Source organism: Rhineura floridana, chromosome 8 (genome assembly GCF_030035675.1).
Source record: "Rhineura floridana isolate rRhiFlo1 chromosome 8, rRhiFlo1.hap2, whole genome shotgun sequence".
Taxonomy (NCBI): Eukaryota; Metazoa; Chordata; class Lepidosauria; order Squamata; family Rhineuridae; genus Rhineura; species Rhineura floridana.
In genome coordinates this window covers 109,447,941-109,472,457 of record NC_084487.1, presented here as the reverse complement: position 1 = coordinate 109,472,457, position 24,517 = coordinate 109,447,941, and the positions used below count along the sequence as shown (strand labels likewise).

The following is a 24,517-nucleotide window of genomic DNA, read 5'->3' as shown; positions in this document are numbered from 1 at the left end:
TCCCATTTTTCACTGTCCTTCCAATCAACAGCTCCCCCCCCCATTTACAGTTTTCCACTTTTAAAGGTAGCCTCCTTGGCTTTTTATAGCTTCCTTGACTGCTCATTAATGATGTTGGCATCTGCTTGAACTTGTTTGTAAGCTGTAGTATACATTCTGAGTTTCAATCATGTTGTTTTAAATAACTTCCAAGCATGCTGAAGAGATTTAATCCTCTTGACTCCCCTTTTCAACTTTTTCTTGGAAGGTGCCTATAAAGCCATGGAGTCCAACCCCCTGCTCAATCCAGAAATCCATCTTAAAGCATACCAGACAGCTGTCCAGCTGTCTCTTGTATGCCTCCAGTGTTGGAGAGTCTACCACCTCCCTAGGTATTTGGTTTTATTGTCGGACCGCTCTAACAGTTAGGAAGTTTTCCCTGATATTCAGTTGAAATTTGGCTTCCTGTAACTTGAGCCCATTATTGCGTGTCTGGGATGATAGAGAAGTGATCCTGACCCGTGTGACAACCTTTCAAGTACTTGAAGAGTGCTTGAAGAAATTAGACAAAATAGTGCAGAAATTTTTTTTGCGCATAATGCTGATCTCCCACTTGCCACATTAACTGAAGGAGTTCCTAGTCAGGATCAGAGCTTGGAAAAGTTACTTTTTTGAACTACAACTCCCTTCAATCCAATCCAGTGGCCATGCTGGCTGGGGCTGATGGGAGTTGTAGTTCAAAAAAAGTAACTTTTCCAAGCTCTGGTCAGGATACATGTGGAAGAGCAACATTTATTTCCAGGCAGACAAGGACACAAAGGTCCGTTTCAGAACAAGGGAAGGAGCACAAGGTTGAAACAACTTCGAGTCTTCAGATGACAGCCATCCTCAAGCTTAATTGATCCTTGGTACTTGTAGCATGCACAAAGATTACAGTACAAATCTATGTATGTTTATTCAGAATTAGTTACCAGTATGTGATCATACTCTTTGGTGTATATAGGTGACTTAACTTGTACCGATACGGACCGTGTCACGGCCCAAGCAGTCCTTTTCAGAACTGAATGCTACTGTATTCAGTAAGTTTCCTAAGCATGCATGTATACTATACACGTGTCCCTAAGAGTCTTGTTTACCAACGACTGAGCCTTCTGGGAACTGTTGTTCATCAGCTCCGCGCTTAAATCTCTATAAAGGAAAGAAAAACAACAACTCCCATTGTCCTCTACGGCTTGGGAGGTTGGCCAACACTTATTTACAACTATCCCTTCGACTTGACTGGCATAGGTTTCTGTCCAATCGATGGCAAGAAGGACATCAAAACAAGCCTGCCTTCTGCGGATAAAATCTGACAGGCACTCGCAATATCCAATAAGGAGAAAGAGTTGTTTGATGGGTGTTCTCTTCAGCCATTAACAGTCCAAGTGGGCGGGAATTTCACGAAAGAAGGGAAGAGAGGGCGGGAGGAAACAAGCTGAAGGGAGTCTTGTAATGGCGACGGGTTTGGTAAGTACCTAGAAGTTTTCGACCGAGCGTAAGAAGAGTGTTTAGGCCAAGAGCGGAGGCAAATTAGGAGGCGACTTGTTTAAGATTTTTTCCCTCTCGCCTAGGGACCATCATGATATGGGAGGAGGGAGGCTTCTCTTGGTCGTCACTGTATGGAACGCAGAAAGGCGGAGGAAAGAAAGGGGAGGAAGTGGGGCGCGCTGGCTCGTGACGCCACGGGGTTGCTTTGCTGACACCCTCCCCCCATACGGCGTAGTACAAACCAAAGTGCGCTGACATATGCGACGCGCGTATTAGCTCCAAAAGGAATTTTACTTTTGTTTCTTTTGTGATTACTTTTTGTCCTCCCGCCTCCCCCGAACATCCTGTCCTGTTCCTTGTGTAAAGAACCGCTTGTGGAGAACGGGCCATATGTCGAGACCTGGAAATTTCCCTCTCAGCTGTGGGGCAAGAACCCCCTCCCCCATCGCCTTGTTCTGTTGTTACGCACTTTTGAATGAATGGGCCTTTGGGCGCATGCGCCTTGTCCTGCGAGAAAAAGTTTATAAACAAGGGCCTCTTCCAGGCATTGGCCACATGACCGAAAAGGGCGGGGGAGAGCCGCTTTGGCAGCTCGGGGCCTTTTCTCCCTTCCTCTTTCGCGCTCTGTTAAAGGTACCAATCGGCGTCCCGCAGCTCGTGCTGCTGCGCGTGACTTCAACCGCCTTCTCTCTTGGCGCGGCGCGTGACAGAAACTTGGCAAACGTGCGGCGCGCAAGGACACTCTTGGCCGCCGCCGCCCTGCGTTGTGTGGTGGGACCGGCGCTGCCCTCGTTTTGTGCGCATCCCGAGACAGTGAGGGAGCTGACAGCGACAGAAAGGCTGCTGTACTAGAAGCAGCCGAATAGAGTTGTTGCCCTTTCTCTGTCTTGGCTTGTGTAACCGTGGGAAGTGTCAGTTAAGCAACCACTGCTGTGCTTCTCTCGGTTCACTTATGTAAACTTTGTGTGTGTGTGTGTACACGCAGATACCCACACAAAAATCTTGTTTCTGCGGCTTGTCTTGTGTTATTTTGGTGGTAGTTGGTGAATAAAATGAGATGGGCGAGAGACAGCGTTGTTTTTTTTTTTTTTTTATAAAAAGATGTGTCCGTATAGCAGGGAGCCCTGACCAATTGCTGACTCAAACTTATAGAGGTATCTTTCGGGATACTTGTTCTCGAATGCATTTGTTTTCCTTACCTCTTAGGATTTCAAGCTTGCATGTTTCATGCGAGTGATCAATAGGAACATGTGAAACCATCTTAAGACTGCATCTGTTATTTATTTATAACACTGAATGAATTGTACGCTCTGTCAAAAGGTACCTGAAGTGACCTGCAAGATTTTTTAAAAATAAAACATCTTAGGACAATAGAAACATAAAATAAAAATTTGTGATAAGAGCAGCAGCAGCAAACTATAATCGGATAGTAACCCCACTGGCTTACTGCCCAACAGAAGTTGTACTCATCTGGCAGTTAAAAGTTTTTTAAAAATAATGAAGTTTTTACTTGTTGGCAGAATGCCTTTAGGGAAGTAGCTAGGAAGATCTACTTTGGGAGGATGCCTTACAGTGTGTGTTCAGTAACATTCTTTTGCACTGTAATCTTGCCTATTCTCATATTTTAATATTCACTCAATAGCTAGGAAAGCCACCTAGATATTTATAAAATTAATTGCATGGAGTGTTAAGCATGAAAACAGCATCAGAAAAGCACTGTATGTAAGAGGCAAACTCGTATTTGGCAGGGGTGGCAAACAGGATGCGGCTGGTGGGTGGATCTTGAGTTGCCCCACCTCCCATAGGCCATTTTGGGTGGAGTCTATTTTTTTCTACTTTTACAAGCCCTGAAATTCCCCTGAGTATGCTCCCTCTTATTTCTCAGTGGCCCCATTTTTGGCTACAGTCTGGTTGGCACTCACCAGCTGACTGTTGTTAGGAGTAATGTTGGGATGGGTTTAAGAAGATATATTAGTCTAAAAACTGTAAATGTGGTTCATATGCTTAGTCAATAACTTGAGGTTTGCCAATTTTGTCTTTCAGAGGTTTTCTGTATAAATTGCGGCCTAATCTTGCTGCTTAACAGACTGTTTCTGTGTTTCAAAATGCGTAAGGGAAAATGTTTACACATGATGTGAGTTGATTGTTTGTCTTCTGCCTTGGTTTTAATCTGTAAATTACCCACTGCAGTTTTACATGTGCAAAGGCCTTACAACTATGGCTGTGGGTCACAGCAACTTTTCAATTTATGTATCTCACATTGGGAGATGTTGAATTTAGTTACAATATCCATTTTGTTATCAAATATACTATCCCTTCGTTTAGAGAAATTAAGGAAATAAATTGTCAGTGTGGTTGTATAAAGAATCATATTGCTACATTTGATGAATTGTTCAGCCTGTACTATACAAGAGTTAGACGTGCTTTGGAGATGTTTTAAATTGGCAAATAGTTTTTTTTAGTGAATCGATGGTGACACATTTTGGTATCCATGGCCACACAGTAGTTAATATAGCTAAATGGCTTAATGCATGTAATTTTCTGTTTAAGTCAGGTAATTTGAAGCATCCTACCATGGTTTGGGAAGTAAAGACTAATCAGATGCCTAATGCAATACAGAAACTCCTATTAGTGGTGGACAAGAGAACTTCAGGGATGAATGAATCATTGGAATTACTGAAGTGTAATGAGAACCTTCCATCTTCTCCTGGATATGCATCTTGCGATGAGCACATGGAGCTTGGTAAATACTACATTAGCTTTCTTGAAATCATTAAGTATATATATGTATCTGTGTTATGCAAGGAAAGTTGTATAGAAGTCATTATCCTGGTGATATGGTATGTAGTGTAGAGAGCGGGACTCCATAGCAGGGATCTAGACAGCATCTTGGGTTCATGCAAGGGAATGTTGCTAGCTTACTAATTTTTTTTATTGTGTTACCTTGAGCAACTTGACTCCATGCCAAATCACAAATGGGTTTGGAAACTCCCTTCAGTTTGCTATGGGAGGAAGAAAGTTAAAGGGCCTTTATCCTCACATATCTAGTCTCAAAATCATTGTCAGCTAGAAACGGCAGAGAATGCTGTAATAATTGCAATATGCATGTGATGGAAGCTGACCACAGTTGGTGGATGTTTTTTGCTTCTCTGGTCATGCCATATGATTTCTTCATTATTGAGAAAAAGGTTCGCAAAGTACTTAAAAGTGTGACAAGATATCTGCCTTCAGATGAAAATACTAAGGTACAATTGGTTACCAAGACTGCTGGCATTGCCAACCCAATATTCAAAATAATATAAGTTGCACTCTATATGAGAAACTTCCACAAGAAGTTCTACCTCTGTGAGGCATCTGCTGCAGTGAAGCAAAGGTAGGAGAGGATGAGGCATGTTTTGAGTTCTCTATTGATTTTTTGGTTCATTGAAAAATAGTTCTAATTGAACTAGTCCAGAGAATATTAAGAGAGAATCCTTAGCCTACTAATCCATAAGACTAAGGTCAACAAGGAATATTAGATTGTGAGAGAATCAAGTGCTGTGGAGATTACATCCTTTTGAACAATGATCCTGTTAATGAAATAAGGAACATTCAAGCATCTGTTCCGCCTCTTTACAGAAAGGTTTATAGGACTTACAGTTTACAGAGGGGTTCCCCAGAAATATACCAAGTTAATTGCTCTGGAGGTTCCTATCTTTAAGCATAGGTTCAGTTAAGACAATTCAGACCGTACTGTGGTCTTGCATGTCAAGACCATGTTCCATCCTCCATTTCCACTGCAGCTGGCATTATTTGAGAAACTCTGGCCTACAGGGGATGAGCAATGTCAACATTCTTAACCCTGCCAGCAGACGCCTTTCCAGAAACCAGGACAACACTGGCATAGTTAGGAGTGTGGGCTCCTTTCATCCAGCTCTAGAGTTCTCATGTTGCCCTACTGGTGTGATGCTACAGTATCAGAAGGGGGGCCTTAGAAGTAGAAGTAGAAAAGGGCCATGAATAATGGGTATTTTGATTTTTTTACAGAGAGTGAGTATTAGTCAAGGAGGGGGCCTTGATCAGTTTGTAGGCGTTATGCTGTGCTGCCTAATCCGTAGGAATAAATCTGACTGTGTACACTTCTTTACAGATGATCTTCCTGAGCTGCAGGCTGTCCACACTGATTCTACCCCACCTGCACTTTTCCAGCTGAGTGCTGATGTCTCTCACCAGGAATATTCAAGACCTTCATGGGATCAGCATCCCTCAAGCAACAGTTCAGAAAGTACTTATACTTGTGAAAATGGAGTGAACTGGTTGACGGAATTGGCAAACATAGCTACTAGTCCACAGAGTCCTCTCATGCAGTGCTCTTTTTATAACAGGTGTGGTGTAGATCTACAATTTTTTCCATTTTATAATTTGCAACATTGTTTGTATTGTTCAAAAAAGTTTTCTTTTGTTTTAAAGTCTGGGGAACTGCCCTTTTTTCCCTTTTGATGATGATGATTACTTTCCTCCATAACTGCAACCTTCTTGCATAGGTGATTGTCTAAAGGTGATGAAGATGTTTTATGTGATAACATGAAACATAGCTTTTACTAGTTATAGCCAAGTCTCTGTTCTTAAAGTTTATTGCTGACAATTGTCATTTTAATTTGCTACTTTGTAGCTTATTTTAATGGATTTTTTTTGGATTTTTTAAATCCAATTTCTATTTGTGTATCACCGTGTCTGCTTCCTTAAGATGTTTTGAGTCGCAATTAAATGTTGATGGCCCTAGGATCAGACTCAGTCACAGTTCAACAGCTGAAAATGTGGCAAGAGCTTGAAACAAGCTTCTCAACTGCCTTGCCTCATAGAGTTCTGAAGCGAAAGGATTTTCCTTGTATCCCCCAGCTACAGCCTGGAATAAGAAGAGCTACACAGAGCTTACTAAGCTTACTCCCCACCCTCCTTTTCTTTATAGCAGCGTGCCATGGTTAAAACGTCTTGTCAAGATTCAACATTCCAAATAAAAATCATTTCAAAGGGGAAAAAAAGATTCAGCATTCTTTTTGACCACTTCCCCTCAATAAATTCTTTTGCTATCATTGAGGGCAGCTTGGCAGGACTGCTGAAGGTTGGAGTAGTGGGCACCAACACATGGATGTAGTGAACAGAAGACTGGACAAGTAGCTTGCAGTTTTTGTTAGTCCCATATCTTTGATACTTGGTTTAGAAATGTCCATTATTTAGAGCTAGGAGACTGCTAAACCAACCGTGAAACCATTACCCATGAGTCATTACAGTATGAGTCATGAAAATGCAAATAGCCCAGTCTAGTTGTTAGATCATGTGCAATCTATTGACAAATGCATATTTACAGCCAAAAGAAATACTACTATATGTGTGAACTTTACAGAGAGAGTTCCATAATTGCTTATTTATTTTATTTATTTATTTTGTTCAATTTATATACCGCCCACAGCCCGAAGGCTCTCAGGGTGGTGTACAGCATAGGATAAAATACAATAACATCACAAGAACAATAGAACATAAATATAAACAATAAATAACCTCATATACATTAAAAGCTTAAAAGGTAGATTAAAATGCCTGGGAGAATAAAAAGGTTTTCACCTGGCGCCAAAAAGATAGAAGTGTAGGCGCCAGGCAGACCTCATCGAGGAGACTGTTCCATAATTCGAGGGCAGCCACTGAAAAGGCCCTAGATCTTGTTATGACCCTCCGAGCCTCTCTGTGATTCGGAACTTGGAGGAGGGCCTTAGATGTTGAACATAGTGAGCGGGTAGGTTCGTATCGGGAGAGGCGTTCCGCCAGGTACTGTGGTCCCGCACCGTGTAAGGCTTTATAAGTCAAAACTAGCACTTTGAATCAAGCCCGGAAACAAATAGGCAGCCAGTGCAAACGCGCCAGAACAGGTGTAATATGCGCGGACCGTCTGGTCTTCGTCAGCAGTCTGGCTGCAGCGTTTTGCACTAACTGAAGTTTCTGGACTGTCTTCAAAGGCAGCCCCACGTAGAGCGCATTGCAGTAATCCAGTCTAGAGGTTACCAGAGCGTGCACAACTGAGGCGAGGTCGTTGCTTTCCAGATAGGGAATTATCAGTGCTAATTCCTCAAAACCAGTTGGCTACTTGGATTGATTTATTGGTTATTGTCTTAGAATTTGGGGTACAGAAGAGCAGTGAACTTGCTCTGGGATTAGGAACCTTAATTACAGTATCAGATGTTCTGATAACAAAATTCCTAGCGTAGAAGTAGTTTGATAGCATTAGTTGGATGATTTGGTGTGTTCTCTCTTTTCCATCCATGTATTTTTGCAACTGATGGGTGGGGGTGGGGACGCAGTTGTCTGATAATTGTTGAAAACTCAAGCACAGCATTTATTGATGAAAGCAACCACTTCATAGAAATGTAAGCATAATAATTTTTTCTTGCCAAAATATGCTTAGCCGGTACTCAAAGCTGCACTGAGCATAATTTATTGGCTGAACACGTTTTGATACTTGACTTTCCTTCAGGAGCCACTGGTTTTGGTTTGTTCAAAGAAATAATTAAGGTAGCTTTGCATACTATCTCAGAATTGCCAGTATATTATTCTGTGTACCTTCAGTGCTTTCTCTTCTTTCCTTCCTAGAATAAAATCTGCTTATACGTTTTTTAAACAAATCTTTCTTAGATCATCTCCTGTTCACCTAATAGCTACAAGCAAAAGTTTACATTCCTATGCACGTCCTCCACCAGAATCCTCTCAGAGTGATTCTGGTTTCCCCAAGCATCGCATTGATGAAACACCAGTCAGACATGAAAGGGTAAGTTATATTTATTGAACTAGATGAAGAACAGATAAAAACCTTATTGAAACTAAAGTAGCTTAATTTTGTAAGCTACTCATTTAATTTTTTTACTTGTTTAACATTGATAGCAATTTCTGTGGTGGTATATGTAGCATGACAAGCTGACAGTCAAAGAGAGAGAATGAACAATGGAAGACCAAGCTTTATGATGTTTGATATTTTATGCTTGGCAAATAGATAAAAAAAAATAGAAGGTGTGAAACAAAACAGCAAAACTCTCATGGAAGGTTGTCTCATTCATTCCCACTGTTATCAATACAGTACATTGTCTTCTGATTCTTGGGCCAATGAAAAATATGCCTTCCTGATATTATTCATGCTACACTTTGGGAACATGTGTCTGGCATTTTTCTGTTTGTCTTGATCATGTCACAAGTGTAATTCTTGTCTAGGTTGTTCAGGGGGACATGCTATGACTGAGTGGGCTTGGAGTGTGTGTATGTGTGTGTGTGTGTGCGCACACACACACACACACACACGAGAGGAAGTAGCACAGGAATTATTCCTATGCTTAAATATGGAATTGAGTCCTTGGTTTGTGAAAGATTTAATCCTTGGCCAGAAGCATGGCAACTATGAGGAGACATTTAAACAATGTAACATTTAAGAATACTAGGGGAAAAGACATGGCAGTGGTTAAGTAAAATATAAGAAACTCCATGGAGCTTCATCTTCCAAGGAATTGTTTGAATAAATATTCTGTGTCCCACCCTAGAAACAATTTTTTTAACATCCTTTGTGGCTTTTTTTCTCAATAGACAAATAGTGAATCAGAGTCTGGCATTTTCTGTATGTCATCACTGTCAGACGATGATGATCTAGGATGGTGTCACTCTTGGCCTCCAACTGTTTGGCACTGTTTCCTTAAAGGTAAAATACCATATATTATGTGATAGGTTTTAATAATTGGGTTTGTCTTTTTAATGACACTAAATTCCTCTTTTAAAAATGTCAGGAACACGCTTGTGCTTTCACAAAGGGCGCAACAAGGAATGGGAGGATGTTGAAGATGTTGCTAGGCCCACAGCCTGTAAAAATCAAGTTGATTATTCAGTGGGTACTTCCAAAGTAAGTTTTGTGCTTTTTGTATCCTTTTGTAATGAAGACCACAACAATTTCAGTTGTTTGCTTCAGTTAATTTATAAAAAGTCATATGCTTGGGAGAGAGTGAGTGAGTGAGAGAGAGAGTATTTACATGCAGGCACCACAATGTTGGCCTATATTTTCCTAACTGGGGAAAGGGTCCAAGGATACTCTGTGAGGAAAGGGTAGTAAGGTATAGTTTGCTAGCTGGTGGTTTATCCAGGAGCAATTGCAGCTTGCTTAAGTCAAGCAGATGATGATACATTATTTGGCCTTAGTTTCAAAGGGAAGTTCCAACTTTTGAACTGTTGCTGCAAACTAGGCTGGTTACGTATGAAGCAAATCCTGCCCTTTGTGACTGATTCTGTATGTAGTTGACAAAGCTAGTGACTGAAGTGAAAGAATTTTAGTGGCTGAGCCCAGAAATTTTGTGGGGAGGAGAAAGTGGTTCTTTTCCCAAGATAAATTCCATACTGTTAGCTGTGCTTGGATGAGAGTAATTGCAGTGTTCGGAGATTCACTTGTTTCTTCAACAGCTAAAGCTCACTTATTTTTACAGGGATATGGTTCTGATGGTTTAAAGTTGATATCGCATGAAGAAAGTGTTTCATTTGGCGAGTCAGTACTAAAATTGACTTTTGATCCTGGCACAGTGGCAGATGGTTTGCTCACTGTAGAGTGTAGACTAGATCATCCTTTCTATGTTAAAAATAAAGGTAAGAAATTATAATAATTACATTGTATGTACAACATCACTACAATATATTTTGGTAATTCAAGAGCAACATCATCCTCTTAGTGACATAAACCATCATAATCTTTCTACCTCTGCTTTTTATAAAAAGAAATTAATATTCCAAAGCTTTATCAATGAGTGATTCACCATAGAAGGCAGAGTGTTCTTCCAAATTCTTGTTTGTGTGGGATATTTTTTGCCATATTATTATCAAGGCATAACTGTTTCTTCTTCATCTCTACAGTCTCATTAATGGTTCTGTGCCTATGCAGAAGCAATTTGGTAAACTTCTAAAGTTAGTCAAGAGTTTGGCAGGCACCCTGCCCCCACCTTCCATGTGCATGCATCAAGGGACATAAGCTCCAACCTCCTGCTCAGTTCTCTCTCAGCATCCCAGTGTCGGTATGTTTAGGGAACACCTCTAGTACTACAGTATTCTCTGAGGAAAACAAAACCTAATGCTTTACTTTTTATTTTATTCATATTCTTTAACTCACAGTGTCCCCTTTCTTTTTTGCTATTTCTGTGGTTGCCCATTTAAAATGTATCTCTTTCTGCTCTTATGGGCCTATGGCTCAAAAGATGGGCTTTCTTGCTAGTGTCTGTCTTGACAGAGTAAACTTCCCAAAACAGATGGCTATGGTTTGTGTCATCTCTATAGGGGAGTCTGATTTCATTGTTAAGCTTTCACTTGGCAAGTGAAAAAGCCTATTTTCTCAGGGCCCTGTTGTGGGAGAAAGCTCTTTAGGCCACTGAATTGCTATGTCCCACAGTCTGAAACTCTTCACAGATTAGTTTGGTACTAGCTCCTTCTCCAGCTTTGCTGACTGAAGGCTTCTGCAGGCCATGTCCACCATGCCATCTTTCTGGAGTGTAGATTCTTCCCTGGATGCCAAACCCACTTTAGTGGATCTCATAGTTTTGGGTAATGTCTAAAGCATTGCTGAAATCACTCTTGGCACTGAGGCCGCATCTTTGTCCTCAAGTTCAAGGCTGGTAGTGTGCCTTCCTTCTAAGGCTTCAACCCTGAAGAGACCAGCTTTTTTGGACCTATCCATCTTGAAGAAAAAAAAGAAGCATATGACATCATCATCTGCAGTCCAAAAAGACCATCAGGTTTTGGTACTGGAAACAGAACATGGTTGCCAGTTGTTCACACCTTTGACCCCTATCTTGGAGAGATTTTCTGTCTCACTACAGCACTCTCCTATAGATTTGGTTCCACTGATTCTCTTCCTTGAGTCCAAATGCTCTATGACTTCTTTGGTGTTTGAGGGAGAGATCATCAATCTCACCTTCAAAGTTCCACCTGCCTCATATGAAGTAGTTTCCTCCTTCCCCCTATTTTGATCTTGACACTGGTCTCTGAGGAACTTCTCCGTATCATCCAGGTATTCTCAGTTGCCTGAGAGGAATATTACCACTATTACAGTGTCAGAGGCCCCACACACCTTATTCAGACTGCAGGTCTCCTTTTTGTACTCCTAAGGAGCAAGTATTGGTGAGGTTACCATTTTTGTGGTGGCCCTTGACATCAAGAGTGTTACTATTGCTCCAGGAGGTTGTTGTCATATTGTTGGTACCAAAGAAAATCCCGTGCCTCAGAACATGGGATAATAATAATAATAATAAATAATAATAATAATAAATTTAATTTATGTGTTGCCTATCTGGCCAATGGCCACTCTAGGCGACGTACATACAATAAATATGGCAGAATACAATATAAAAATACAGTGAAATATATAAATTATAAGAGCAAACAATACATAATAGGAGGCATTTAAAACAGAAGAATATTAAGCCTCCCCAGAAGTCCCGAAAGCCTGCTGAAAAAGCCAGGTCTTTAAGGCCTTGCGGAACATATTCAGGGAAGAGATGTGCCAAAGATCTTGTGGGAGGGAGTTCCAGAGGGTGGGGGCCGCCACTGAAAAGGCCTTCTCTCTAGTGCCCGCCACCCTAGCTGCTTTGGTTGGCGGGACTGAGAGAAGGCCTTGTGTGGCCGATCTTGTCAGGCGGCATGATTGGTGGCGTTGTAGGCGCTCCTTTAGATAAACTGGGCCGAGACCGTGTAGGGATTTAAAGGTTAAAACCAACACCTTGAATTGGGCCCGGAAAACAACTGGAAGCCAGTGTAGATCGAACAACACTGGCGTGATGTGGTCCCGGCGACGACTGTTTGTGAGTAATCGAGCGGCCGCATTTTGAATAAGTTGTAGTTTCTGGACCGTTTTCAAGGGTAACCCCACGTAGAGCGCATTACAGTAATCTAATCGAGAGGTGACCAGGGCATGTACTACCAGTGGGAGCTGATGAACAGGAAGGTAGGGTTGCAGCCTACGTATAAGGTGTAGTTGGTACCAAGCTGCTCGGCTCACAGCCGAAATCTGAGCCTCCATGGACAGCTTGGAATCAAGTACAACCCCGAGGCTGCGGACCTGGTCCTTTAGGGGTAAACTCACCCCATTGAACTTCAGGTCAACGGTTCCCAACCTTCTCTTGTCCCCCACGAACAGTACCTCGGTCTTGTCGGGGTTCAGTTTCAGCCTATTCCTTCCCATCCATCCACTCACGGACTCCAGGCACTTGGACACGGTCTCCACAGCCAACTCTGGTGAAGATTTAAATGAGAGATAGAGCTGAGTGTCATCCGCATATTGGTGACACTGCAGCCCAAATCTCCTGATGATTGCCCCCAGCGGCTTCATATAGATGTTAAATAGCATGGGAGAGAGGATAGAACCCTGTGGCACACCACAATTGAGAGGCCAAGGGTCTGAAACCTCCTCCCCCAATGCCACCTGTTGGTACCTATCAGAGAGAAAGGAGCGGAACCACCGTAATACAGTGCCTCCTATTCCCAATCCCTCTAGGCGATACAAAGGATACTGTGGTCGACAGTATCAAAAGCCGCTGAGAGATCGAGGAGGACAAGGAAGGTAAATTCTCCCCTATCTAATGCCCTCCTCATATCATCTACCATCAGTTACGATGTCAAAGCCACAAGATTCATTTTAGTGGAGTGACTTGTTCCATCAGCAATATTACTACCATTTATGTTCTCTCATGGCATGGCTCAGGTTCACTTTTTATCCTGTACTCAACTTGCCACTGTGGTGTCAACACGTTACAATACAAATGTGGCTCAAAAGGTACTGGTGGTGTTGGCACCCTGCCTTCAGCCCCATCCATTGGCCCCTGCCATCGGCCCCTGCCATCACCTGGAGTACCTAGAGTCTTTCCTCTCACTTTATCAGTCTGGTTCTTAATTCCACAGAGCACCATGTCTTCCTGCTGAGGGACACAGCAGAAATAGTTTTATGGATGAGTACTAACTTAACGAGACATTTTTGGTGTCCATCACTTATGAATTCTTTGCCCTCAGATTAAACTTTCTTTGTTGAGACGCAGTAGTTTTGAAACAGGATGTCTTTTCTACTAAAGGTTGTGTCTTAAGTTACACATCAACCATCTTGTTGTGATGCTTGTATTTTTCCCAGAACCTAACTTCAAACTTGGAAAGGGTGCTGCAGCTCTTTTCTTCCACTTGCACAGGATTAAAGCTTTTTGGAGGAATTGACAGCTGTACATATGTTGTGAAGGTGCAGGAAAAGTGAACCAATAGGTTTTCTTGAGCCAGTAGGTTTTCTCTTTGGGCTTTATCAACATTTCATCTCTGTTTTGAGCTAGCAAAGCTCCCCACTCTGGATTAGGTCAGGTCTCACTTGAGAACCATTATGGCTTCCACAGCATTCCTCTGAAGAGTCCCTCTGGAAAACCTTGGCTAGGTGGCCATTTGGTTGCAGCCTTTGACCTTAATCTACCACTACCTAATCAGTGTAACAGCCTGGATGGATATCCCCTTCAGAAATGTGATAGTCTGCTGGTTTCTTAGTATCTTCCCTGCCTCTGAAGTTAGATGCCTATGGAAAGCCCACAAGCAGGACCAGAGTGAAAGAGCACTCTCCCCTCCTGGGGGAGGGAGGAAGGGGGAGAGGGAAAGCCTCTTTCCTTTCCAAATGGAAAACATGGTTAACAGTATCATTATTTTTGGGTTTCCCCCCCAGCTTTTTATTCTGCAGCAAACACATGTAGTCTTCCACCCATATTAGAACCAAAGTTGGCCCCGGCCACATGCACACCAGACATTTATTCCACTTTTGACAGTCATTGTTTCTCTCAAAGAATCCTGGGAAGTGTAGTTTGTGGAGGGTGCTGAGAGATGCCCTATTCCTCTCACCGAGCAAGAATTCTCTGGGAAGAGGGGTTGACTGTTAAACCACTCTGACCACTGAAGTTCTGTTGGGGGGATAGGGGTCTCTTAACAGCTCTCAAAACCTTTCACAAACTACACTTCCCAGGGATTCTTCGGGGGAAGCCATGACTGTTTAAAGTGGAATAAATCTCTGGCGTGGGTGTGGTGCCCTGATTAGCCAAGCCAAATACCTGTTAGTCTGGCTTTTAGAACACTTACAGTTGGTTCTTACTGAGCATGCCTGTGCTATCATAGACTCCAATGTTAAATTTCTTAAATTAATTGAAAATCAGCCATGCATTTTTTAACGTTTAAACTGCAGAAGATGAAGGTTAGAGTATGGGGCAAGGTCAGTAATAGGATTACAGGTAGTCGGTGAACATGGGTGATTTTTAATTCATTTCAACAAATTACAAGACTACTGTCAAAAAAAAAGTCCAACAGGGGTCTGGATTTCCCCCCCTCTTGTTTTATGCTTTGAACTCTAGATACTCTCTTGAGTGTTTTGTAAATTGCCATGAAAACTTAAGAGGGTGTTAAGCAAGTGATTCTGAGTTCAGGACTGTAAGTTTTGTAAGATCTTGTTTTAAAATGAGCTTATGAGAAGCAGCAGAATGCCATGGGAGTATTAATTTAACATGGCGGAATGTGAAAAACCCATGCTGGCTATAGTATACAGTCACTCTTGTGCCTGTATAATATCCAGAGATAAATGTGCCCCACTGGTTCTCTCTATTCCACCAGGTTTCTATGAGGCCCACTATATCAATACTGTCTTCTAACACCAGATACTCCAGGTCTTGATTCAGTGTTAGCATAGAAACACTTGTATATAGGGCTTCATTCTTTCATTTATTGACTGCTAGGGCAGTCCAGAATTTGAACTGAAGAGCCAACCCTTAATGTCTCTATGTGTGTGTCTGTGTAGCCCTCACCAAAACTCAAAGCATAGTTTTAGAAACTTTGTGAATGCAGAACCCTTATGTGTATCTGCACAGCCAACCATTCAAAGAACTACAGTTACAATTAAGCAACCTGTTCTTTACTGAGTTTTCCAACAAAACGATGATAGCATAATATGTCAGTTTGTTTTAAAATGTCTTTTAAAATATATCTGTAGCACTTATTCTTAATGTCACAGTACTATTGCTGCATAAAACCAATTTTGCTATGATTGTATTTCTTGTGTTTTGTATTGGATTGAAACGTAAAACTATTTAATTTGTGAAGATCCACAGTAAAGAGAGAACGATAGCAAAAGACTTATAGCACAATCCTACCCATGTCTACTCAGAAGTCAGTCCTTTTGAATTCAGTGGGGCTTACTCTAAAATAAGATGGGTTAGGAATGCAGCCTGAGTTCTTATAACTGGCCCTCTTTCCCATTTGATTTCTAATTTCTCCTAACAGCTTTTGTAAAGAGAAGAGTTATACTGTAGCTATTTTAATGCAGCCTGGAAATTTGGGTGTGGCAGCTGCTTGGGGTTGTATCGCATTACTCTTTCCTGGAATTACGTGCCTGCTGGGATAAAGCTGTTTTGGGGTGAACTGTCCAGTCACATGTACAAGATGGAAGATGGGCAGCAATGGGCATGGTTCCTCTTGCAGCTTCATAAGGCTTGCTATAAAGTGTTTTTTTAATAATCACAAAAAGGAAATGTAGCTGTAGCAGCTGCCTGGACCATATTTTGCTCTTTCTTCTCTGGTACAGGAAGTGAGATAACAGCGGGCTTAGGGTGAGTGCCTGCTGGAGAAGGCACTATGGGACTCCTCTGGCAGGTTCCAACACGGTAGATACCTGTGTGTAAATTAAAGCACTTGTGATCTGTGACAATTTTAAATAAAATAAAAAAGAATAACAGTAACAGAACTCATGTAGCATCCTAATTGTAAATGTTCTGGTTGACATGATGGTATGCTAGAGTACTTATTTGGTTTGTGCAATTCTAACTCCTTATGTGCAGGCACAGCAAGTCCTAGAATGTCAGAAAAGTTTGATACCTTCCATTACTTTGATAATGAAAATCAGTTGTACTACCCTTATATGGAATTTGAACAATGAAACCATACAATTTCTGGCAATCGTAGAATAGTACAGTTCAAATGGGCCTATAAGGCCATCGAGTCAAACCCCCTGCTCGATACAGGAATCTCACTTAAAGCATACCCAAAGGTGGCTGTCCAGCTGCCTATTGAATACCTCCAATGTTGGAAAGAACTTTCTTTGGCAAATACGGCCCTGATCCAAGCAAACTTAATTGTGCTCAAGTTTCCTTGAAATCAGTGGGACTTGAGCTAGTTGCTGTTCACTTGCCCCACTGATTTCAAAAATTAAGCATGACTAACTAGTTGAATTCAGGCCATTTAAAAAAATATGGATATGGAGCACTGGTAAAGCATTAAGCTTTTAATTGTGCAATATTTTCCTTGGTACTATGTCTCTGTTGAAAATTGTGAAGTACTATTGATTCCTTTGATGTTAGGATAAGTTTAAAATAAGAGATAAAAACAGTGATGTGGACAGGTTCCCCTGTTATTTTTGAAGAAAATGCTGAGCTTTTAAAACCTCTTCCTTCCCTTTCTCTACATATGTGATGACTGTATGTGAAACTTCAGGCAGGTTCTTTTGTGTTTTAATTCTAATTCCAAAGTATCTAGTAGGTCTGAGAAATAATAATGCAAAGAAATACTAAACGTGCAATCCTGTAGTCCCTGGAAGAGCACCCAGGGGCCATAGGACATATTAGATCGCCCTCTCTAACATAAGATACAGAGCTTAGTTGTCACATTGGAAAAGGAGGTTGTTCCCTCCCCCTGCTGCTATTGTGGAAACCTCAGATGCCCTAGCCCAACCAAGAAGAATGCATGTGGAAGCTGGTTCAGAGGTGTGATGGGAGGATTGGGAAACAGCTTGCATCCAGAACTATCCTGATCCCTTGACACACTCCTGAACTCTGGAGAGATGTAGACCAGGTCAGGAACTTGTTTAAATTTCTCTCCCATCGTTCCATTGGGAACAAAACAGCTGAAAGGGGGTGTGCAATGCAAAACAGATGGACTACAAGAATGTTCCTCCAACTTCACTTCTGCATTGCTGGTAAGAACCTAGCAGGGCTTTGGCTAGGCCCTTAAACCACCTTCATGTTCTCTCTCTGCCCTCTTAGGCTGCAATCCTAAACACACTAAGGATGAAGCCGCATTGAACACTGGGTCTTGTTTCTGAGTAAACATACACAGAACTTCCAATCCATTTTTAGGAAACCATTTGTATCAGTTCCTTGAAGTGAGGATGTTCTGTGACTTTAAATAAAAATAATCTTATTAGTTGGTCTATTCATCTACTTCTCTCTTCCCTCCACCCTTAAGGTTGGTCATCTTTTTATCCAAGCCTGACTGTGGTTCAGCATGGTATTCCATGTTGTGAAATACACATTGGAGATGTATGTCTACCTCCTGGACACCCTGATGCCATTAATTTTGATGATTCGGGTGTTTTTGATACATTCAAAAGGTAACTTTTCTTAAGATAGACAGTATTTTATTTGTATCATTTTTAGCTACCTTGAGCACAATTGGTGGAAAGGCAACATACAAGTGTAACTAATAGAGAAATAATATAAATGTCAAATTGATCATTTCTTCATGCGTTTAATTTCTTGCTTCCTTCCAGATTGAATTGCCAGCTTCAAACCACCAACCCACACAAAAAGCAGTCATGACTTTCTTCAGACCCTATGCATTTTTTTCTTGAACAAGCAGAAGCAGATGATAGCTTTATTTAATTGTTATTAGGATTGTCATTAGAATCCATGGATTATTTAAAAATAGTTTTAAGATACATTTTAAATATAATATTGGAAGGGTTTTTAATTTTAGAAAAGAACATAAGAACAATACTTTAGCAATTTATCTTTTCTTTATTCATGGTTGACTAAATATTTTTCCTGCAGTATCAATAAAAAATTGTAGAAATATCAGATTTCTTCCACTAGGGGGTAGAAAACTAAAAATGTCAAGCTGAGTAAATAAAGCCCTTTTTAATGCTAATTCCTCCAAGTAGCATGGTCTTTCTCTCATAGTATAATTTTATACCTAAATTGTTTCAGCAAGCTGTATTGAAATCTGTTATATTACACTGAAATATTAGATTTTGAACTTCCAGTGAAAGGATATATAGGCTTTATTGGTGTAGGAATGTTTTGTGGCTGAGTTAAGAGACAGCCCGGTCAATTATTGGTAGACAATCTTGGACTCAACAGAAGTGTGGCATGACTAGGAGATAAATCTATCTGTAATTGATATACTAAATGAGATGGAGAAGAAAATCACACAAATGCAAACACTGTTAGTTATTATTTGAGAGTAAATCTAGACTTGTAAAACCTGTAATTTATGTTCTAATTTTTTTTGTCTATTTCAGTTATGATTTTACACCAATGGATTCCTCTGCAGTCTATGTGCTAAGCAGTATGGCTCGTCAACGCCGTGCTTCTTTATCTTGTGGAGGATCAGGAAGCCAAGACTTTGAAAAATCAGAATGCAGTACAAACTGTGTACCTGGTCAATCACCACAGATTTCATCCAATTCTTTGTATAATAAAGCTGGCAAAAGCCACAGCTCAGGGACTGCAAGTACTGTGAATGCCACTTCTCCCAACAAATGCAAAAGACCAATGAATGCCTTTATGCTTTTTGCCAAAAAGTATAGAGTAGAATATACTCAGATGTATCCAGGGAAAGATAACAGGTAACAAAATTACATACGCTTCTGATTCTGATTCATTATTATTAAATTTAATTTATATTTTAAATGCAGAGTTCAGGTGTGGGTTGCTGTTTGAATTGTGTTGGCCTGATAAACAATGAAGTTTTATTTGCACTGGTGTCCTTGTAAACTGCTTTTGAAAATTATTCCCAAATGGAAACTTATGTATTGGTTTGGTCAGATGTAATGTTCCATCAAACTATGGTAACATTTCCTATAATCTAGGATCAAGCAGTGATTTGCAATACTGGTTTGTAGAAAGTACTGAAAACACAGTTTCCCGGTTTGCCTCTCACTGGAAACTGTGGATTAACCAGAAAGTTTTCTCTGACGGGGCAGAGAAGAGGAACCCCTCATTAATAAGGAACATTATGTCTGAATCAGAACATGCTACTGTGTGCAAAATCCACTGATCAGTAGTTATCTGCATTTTTGATGGATTGAATAAGAAGTTGAAGAGAACAAAATTATGACGTGTGCCATAATTACCAATAACTACATGATTGCTTGGCTTATTACTCTCTATATCTAGCCAGCTATACACTTTCATGATTATGGGAAGTCTTCAAAGAGGTGTTCCCTAACTTTCCTTGCTTAGATGAGGCATGCTTTAAATCAGGTCTGACTAACCTGTGGCCAGCCAGCTGTTGTTGGACTCCCAACTTCATCAGCCCAAGCCAGCATGGTCAATAGTGCAGGATGGTGGGAGTTGTAGTCCAGCAGCATCTGTGGGAGGCACAGGCTAGCCACCCCTGCTTTAAATGGAGGAATACATGCATTCAGTTAGGGATGCTCCAATAAAGGGAATAGGTTTCAAATACTTCATTTCAAGCATGTCTTCCAGGTACTTTTAAGTTATTTCCATGACACTATTATTTCCCTACTGACGCATCAACTTCTCAGGGTTTTAGTTAGGGTAGAATCCAGGAGGAAGCTTCTGCTCCAGTAAAATAAAGCGATTGCTTACTGGTGTACAGGGGAGCTTTGTGTTAGGTTGTACTCAAATATTCCACATTGTGGGTTAATATATGCATTAATTTTATGTTCTGTTTGGCTCTTTTACTGGTGAACACATTACCAATGGTATTGCTTTCTTGCTGTTGCTTTTTTTAGCAATGGTAATGAGACTACTACATGTCTTTGCATACTGTCTTATAGGTTTTGAACATCTGCTAATCACATAGCAGTGAATCATGTAATATGTGAAATACTATCCAATTTGAAATACACTATATAAATACCAGATGGTATCATTGTCATCCATGGCAGAAATGTTAATGTACTCTAGGTTGTAATCCTACATACACTTACCTGGGAATATGCACCATTGAACAGAGTGGCACTTACTCCCAAGCAATGCATAGGATTGTGCTGCTGGTGACATATCAACCACCCTTTGTTAAATAAATACATTCTGAGACCAAAGGGGCTAGAGACTGAGATTCTGGTGTTTAATTATGGAGAAACATTGATGCTGTTCTTGCAGCTTGTTTGTCTCTTGAAGGTAGGAGAAGAAAAACTGAAAAGGAAGAGCAACAAACAAGAAACTTATAGACCAGTTTAACACAATAAGATACTTTTTTTGGGTAATAAATTATTTTACTTTATCACCATAAGGTCCCAGAGTGGGTTGCAATAATATACAACTTAAAATCAAATAAAGTACTTTAAATAAGAAACCGATATAGTTTAAATCAGAAAATAGAGGTAGGTATCAAAATACATCTCAGTTGTCAAAGGGTAAAGCATCTTCAGCATATGATGAAAGCTGTACAATGAAGATGCTAGATGAACCTCTCTTGGGAGAATGCTCTCTCTTTTAACTTTTAACAGGTAACAGTACAGATTCTTCATGGCAGGTATATTGGTAACTTCAATGTAGCGTATTGGAAACTCTTCTACCAAACTGGAGGTTGTATTTGGGTTGGGGGTTTTTGCCCCCAGTGGTATGTTAAATTATGGTCTGTTATCCAAGTACCCACAAGCATATGTTTTGGACACATTTTTTGTGTCTAAAGCTAAGTACATACATACTCTTCCAAAATCCACTACTTAAGACATGCCAAAAATGAACTTCCAAATACATACTGACTTGGTCTATTTTATAGAGTGGTTGTCAGGATAAGTGAGATAAATATAAAGCACTTTGTATAGTGTGAAAGATGCTATAGAAATTATGAAAAATAAAATGTTTAATAGGTGTCTAGTTGAAATGTATTCATATTTAGCTACAAGGATATACAATCATAATGGGTATTAGTTATATATGTTATCAGGGTGGGAGGCTTAAATATTAAGGTACAGTGATGAGAAGGTGAATGCTTGGTTATAGCATCATCCATACTTGCACAAAAATAGTTTTGCCATTTTTTTAGATTACTTATATATTTTCAGAATAACAATTTTGAAATGTTGCCATTTCAAAGCTTCTGTCTATATAGTCAGTGGCATGGGACAATGTAAAAAAATTGCACCTACCTTGGACAGGGCAACATGAATGATCATTTGAGTGTTTTCTAATTTTTGAACTGTGCTGTCATCAGAAAGGAAATGGATACTACAAAATGTTATGCATTCTATTGGATTCATGAATTGAATATTTTCTAAATATTTCTCCTGCAGAGCCATAAGTGTGATACTTGGTGACAGGTGGAAAAAAATGAAAAATGAAGAAAGGCGGATGTACACATTAGAAGCCAAGGCCTTGGCTGAAGAACAAAAACGTTTAAATCCTGACTGCTGGAAACGGAAACGAACAAATTCAGTATGTTTTTCTCTATTTTTGACATTTTAATACACGTCTTGATACTTAGAGTTCATGTAGAATACTTCAAGACAGAAGTGAAGCAACCAGCACACAAGCCCTCTGTATTCACTATTAAATTTGAACTGTAAGCTCAAATTTAGAAGCAGACTTCTTTTCCTTTCAAAGGATCTAATTGTAATATCATGAAAGGGGTAAAAAAGTCTCAGTTTTCGCATTCCCAATCTACCTGTCGACATTCAAAGTAGGTGCAAGAACTTCATAGATATAATTTGCTAAAGGCAATTCTAAGAAGGGATTCAGAAAACTCATCTGTATTATTATTGGTCAAAAGGTCCACTTTTTCTGTCCATTTGTCATAGCTCAGAAACCTACTTAAAGCTGAGTACTTTGACACAGACAAGACTGGTAGAGCATTTACTCCCATTCTGTCTGTACTCTAGAAGCCTGACTGCCTCTTAATCCACTGATGCCAGCATTGCTTCTTTATGCTGTACAAACTGGGGCTAACAAAGAGAGAACAATTTCTCAACAATAGGTGGAGCCATAAGCTAGTTGAAATCAGGACAGATTTGACGTGACTTCCTTCTGCTTCTTCACATCTACACAGGCCTATAAAAAGGCATTACCATTAGTACATTCTGGACAGATTTTGAAACAGCCTTACAAAGGGGAAAAGGGGTGCTTCTCTGTCATGCAGTAAGGAAACATTCATTTTGAACTTGGTGCTTAAAAGATGACCAGTTGTAGAGAGCACAAGGGTCAAGTTCTTTACATAAAGAGTTCTTTACATAAGTGCTAACGATAAGAGTTCTTACATAAGTTGGATTCACAGATCCCTTTCCTGAACAGACCAAATCTTTCTGTTGGAGGAGGGGAACTTTTGGATGCACACTTAGTGTTTTTCAAATAAATATATTAGCACAAGTTCACCAGGAAGCTCTTACAACCAGGTTGCAATTGTAGCTGTGCTGAAGCAGATAAAAAAATATGGTAACATATTTCCATGTACAAATTAAGTCTCACTTTCAGTGCAGTCATCTAAGTGAGTGTCTGGTTTTTACTTACAGGGTTCACAGTAACATTAAATCGGAATTCTTCTACAAGTACATGGTGGAAGAAGACTTTGATGAACAAGAATTCACGATTTGTTGTGATGGTGTGACCATAAATACCGGCAGCATTGAGTCTTTAGGAATGAGGATTTGCTTATTACAGTAGAGCATTAAGCAAGCTAAAACTATCAACATTTTAAAACCAAATTGCCTTATTTTTCTTCCAAACTACATATATGTCTATCAGGTGTAATAGGCTTGAATATGGATATCCTGTGGTGCTAAAGAATAGTAGGAAGAGGAGCTTTGTATAAATGTTTTATTTTTAAAAAAAAAATTAAAAAAAGGGGAATTTTAAAATATGTAACCTGTTTATACATTGATTCTTATTGCTGATTAATATGTATTGCACAAACTATGTAATTAACTACAAATCTGGGAGCTGGGATTTTCTGACATAATATATGAACTTCTAGTCTGCCCAGTGCCAACAAGTTACCAGAATGTGTGGCAAAGTGGATCGCAAGTGTATACTATATGTAGCAAGATTGTTAATTGTTTGGGAAGATAACACATTTATAACTTATTTGAGATGTGAGCTCTTCCCACTGAAAATAAAAAGGATTGCCAGGGCTGTAGATAAGGGCCCAGGATTAAATTCATTAGTTGCATTGCATTATCCCAAAAGAATGGTGCTGTTGTGATGTCACCATTTTATTTTTAAAAGTTTGTTTTTTGTCTCCTATGCTGCATATTTTTGAGATTTTTTATTTTGCCATAGGACATCTTTTGTGGTGGGGACAAACTTTGCACTTACTGTGGGTGCAACATTTGCACTTTACTTTTTCCCCTCCATCTATCTAAAGGTCTAAAAGTCAAGCCAATGTTAGATTTACGGCTACTTTGGCTGTGAACATTTACAACATAGCTTTTAATGTTCCTAAATAAAGAATCACAACAATAAATTTCAGCACCTGACATGTCTATGTCTACATGATGTTGCTCCTATGATTTTGCACACTATATTCATGTATTTCAAATAAATTTGTAAAATATATTGTCTAGTTTTATATTCATAAAAAGTACATCCAATGAGTTGTGACTAAATGCCATTACCCATCTATACGATTACTTAATAGAAGGAACACTTAAAGCAAGAACGTGTAAGGTTTTTTATTAAGCAGATTTGCAATTAGAACACGACGTGAATTCAAAATCAAAACACTGTACATAATTATTTATGCCATGTACACTGGACTAACATCAAAGATGTTACTTTAAAGCTTTAGGATTGTTGTTGAAAAGTAAATGTATATTATTGCATACACAATGGTTTCCCTTCTGGTCAACTTACATGAAAATCTTCTTTAGATGTCTTTTTGTGATATAAATGTGCTTTGGTTTATAAATTAAAAAGAAACATTAGAACATTAAAATGTTTCCATTGTATAGGAAAAGCTGAAGAACGCAGAGTATATTTGATTTTCAGACTATTTAAGTATAGAAATCTTA

General features: G+C 39.9%; 3 protein-coding genes across 7 annotated transcripts in view; 2 read left to right on the top strand and 1 right to left on the bottom strand.

The window, feature by feature from the left end:
- PRKAR2B (protein kinase cAMP-dependent type II regulatory subunit beta) overlaps positions 1–24,517 on the top strand; it is a 128,711-nt gene that overhangs the window by 102,377 nt on the left and 1,817 nt on the right. The gene's annotated exons all lie outside the window — the stretch shown is intronic.
- Positions 1,395–24,441, top strand: HBP1 (HMG-box transcription factor 1). Of its 5 annotated transcripts, none has more exons than XM_061640371.1 (12): positions 1,418–1,485; positions 3,550–3,640; positions 4,057–4,249; positions 5,636–5,870; positions 8,170–8,302; positions 9,106–9,217; positions 9,303–9,415; positions 9,990–10,146; positions 17,788–17,932; positions 18,842–19,168; positions 21,809–21,950; positions 23,021–24,441. In XM_061640371.1, the coding sequence occupies exons 2-12, from the start codon at positions 3,626–3,628 to the stop codon at positions 23,030–23,032; spliced, it is 1,584 nt and encodes a 527-aa protein (XP_061496355.1). In that variant the 5' UTR covers positions 1,418–1,485; positions 3,550–3,625; the 3' UTR covers positions 23,033–24,441. The 5 variants fall into 5 exon arrangements, with proteins under 5 accessions (XP_061496356.1, XP_061496355.1, XP_061496357.1 ...); XM_061640373.1 differs by lacking the exon at positions 1,418–1,485 and adding an exon at positions 2,041–2,139; XM_061640375.1 differs by lacking the exon at positions 1,418–1,485 and adding an exon at positions 2,194–2,277 and having other exon boundaries at positions 4,061–4,249.
- COG5 (component of oligomeric golgi complex 5) overlaps positions 20,604–24,517 on the bottom strand; it is a 241,367-nt gene continuing 237,453 nt past the window's right edge. The window contains exon 23 of the mRNA XM_061640367.1: positions 20,604–20,705. Within this exon, the coding sequence (XP_061496351.1) occupies positions 20,642–20,705 (64 nt within the window). The 3' untranslated portion in view covers positions 20,604–20,641. The remainder of the gene's footprint in view (positions 20,706–24,517) is intronic.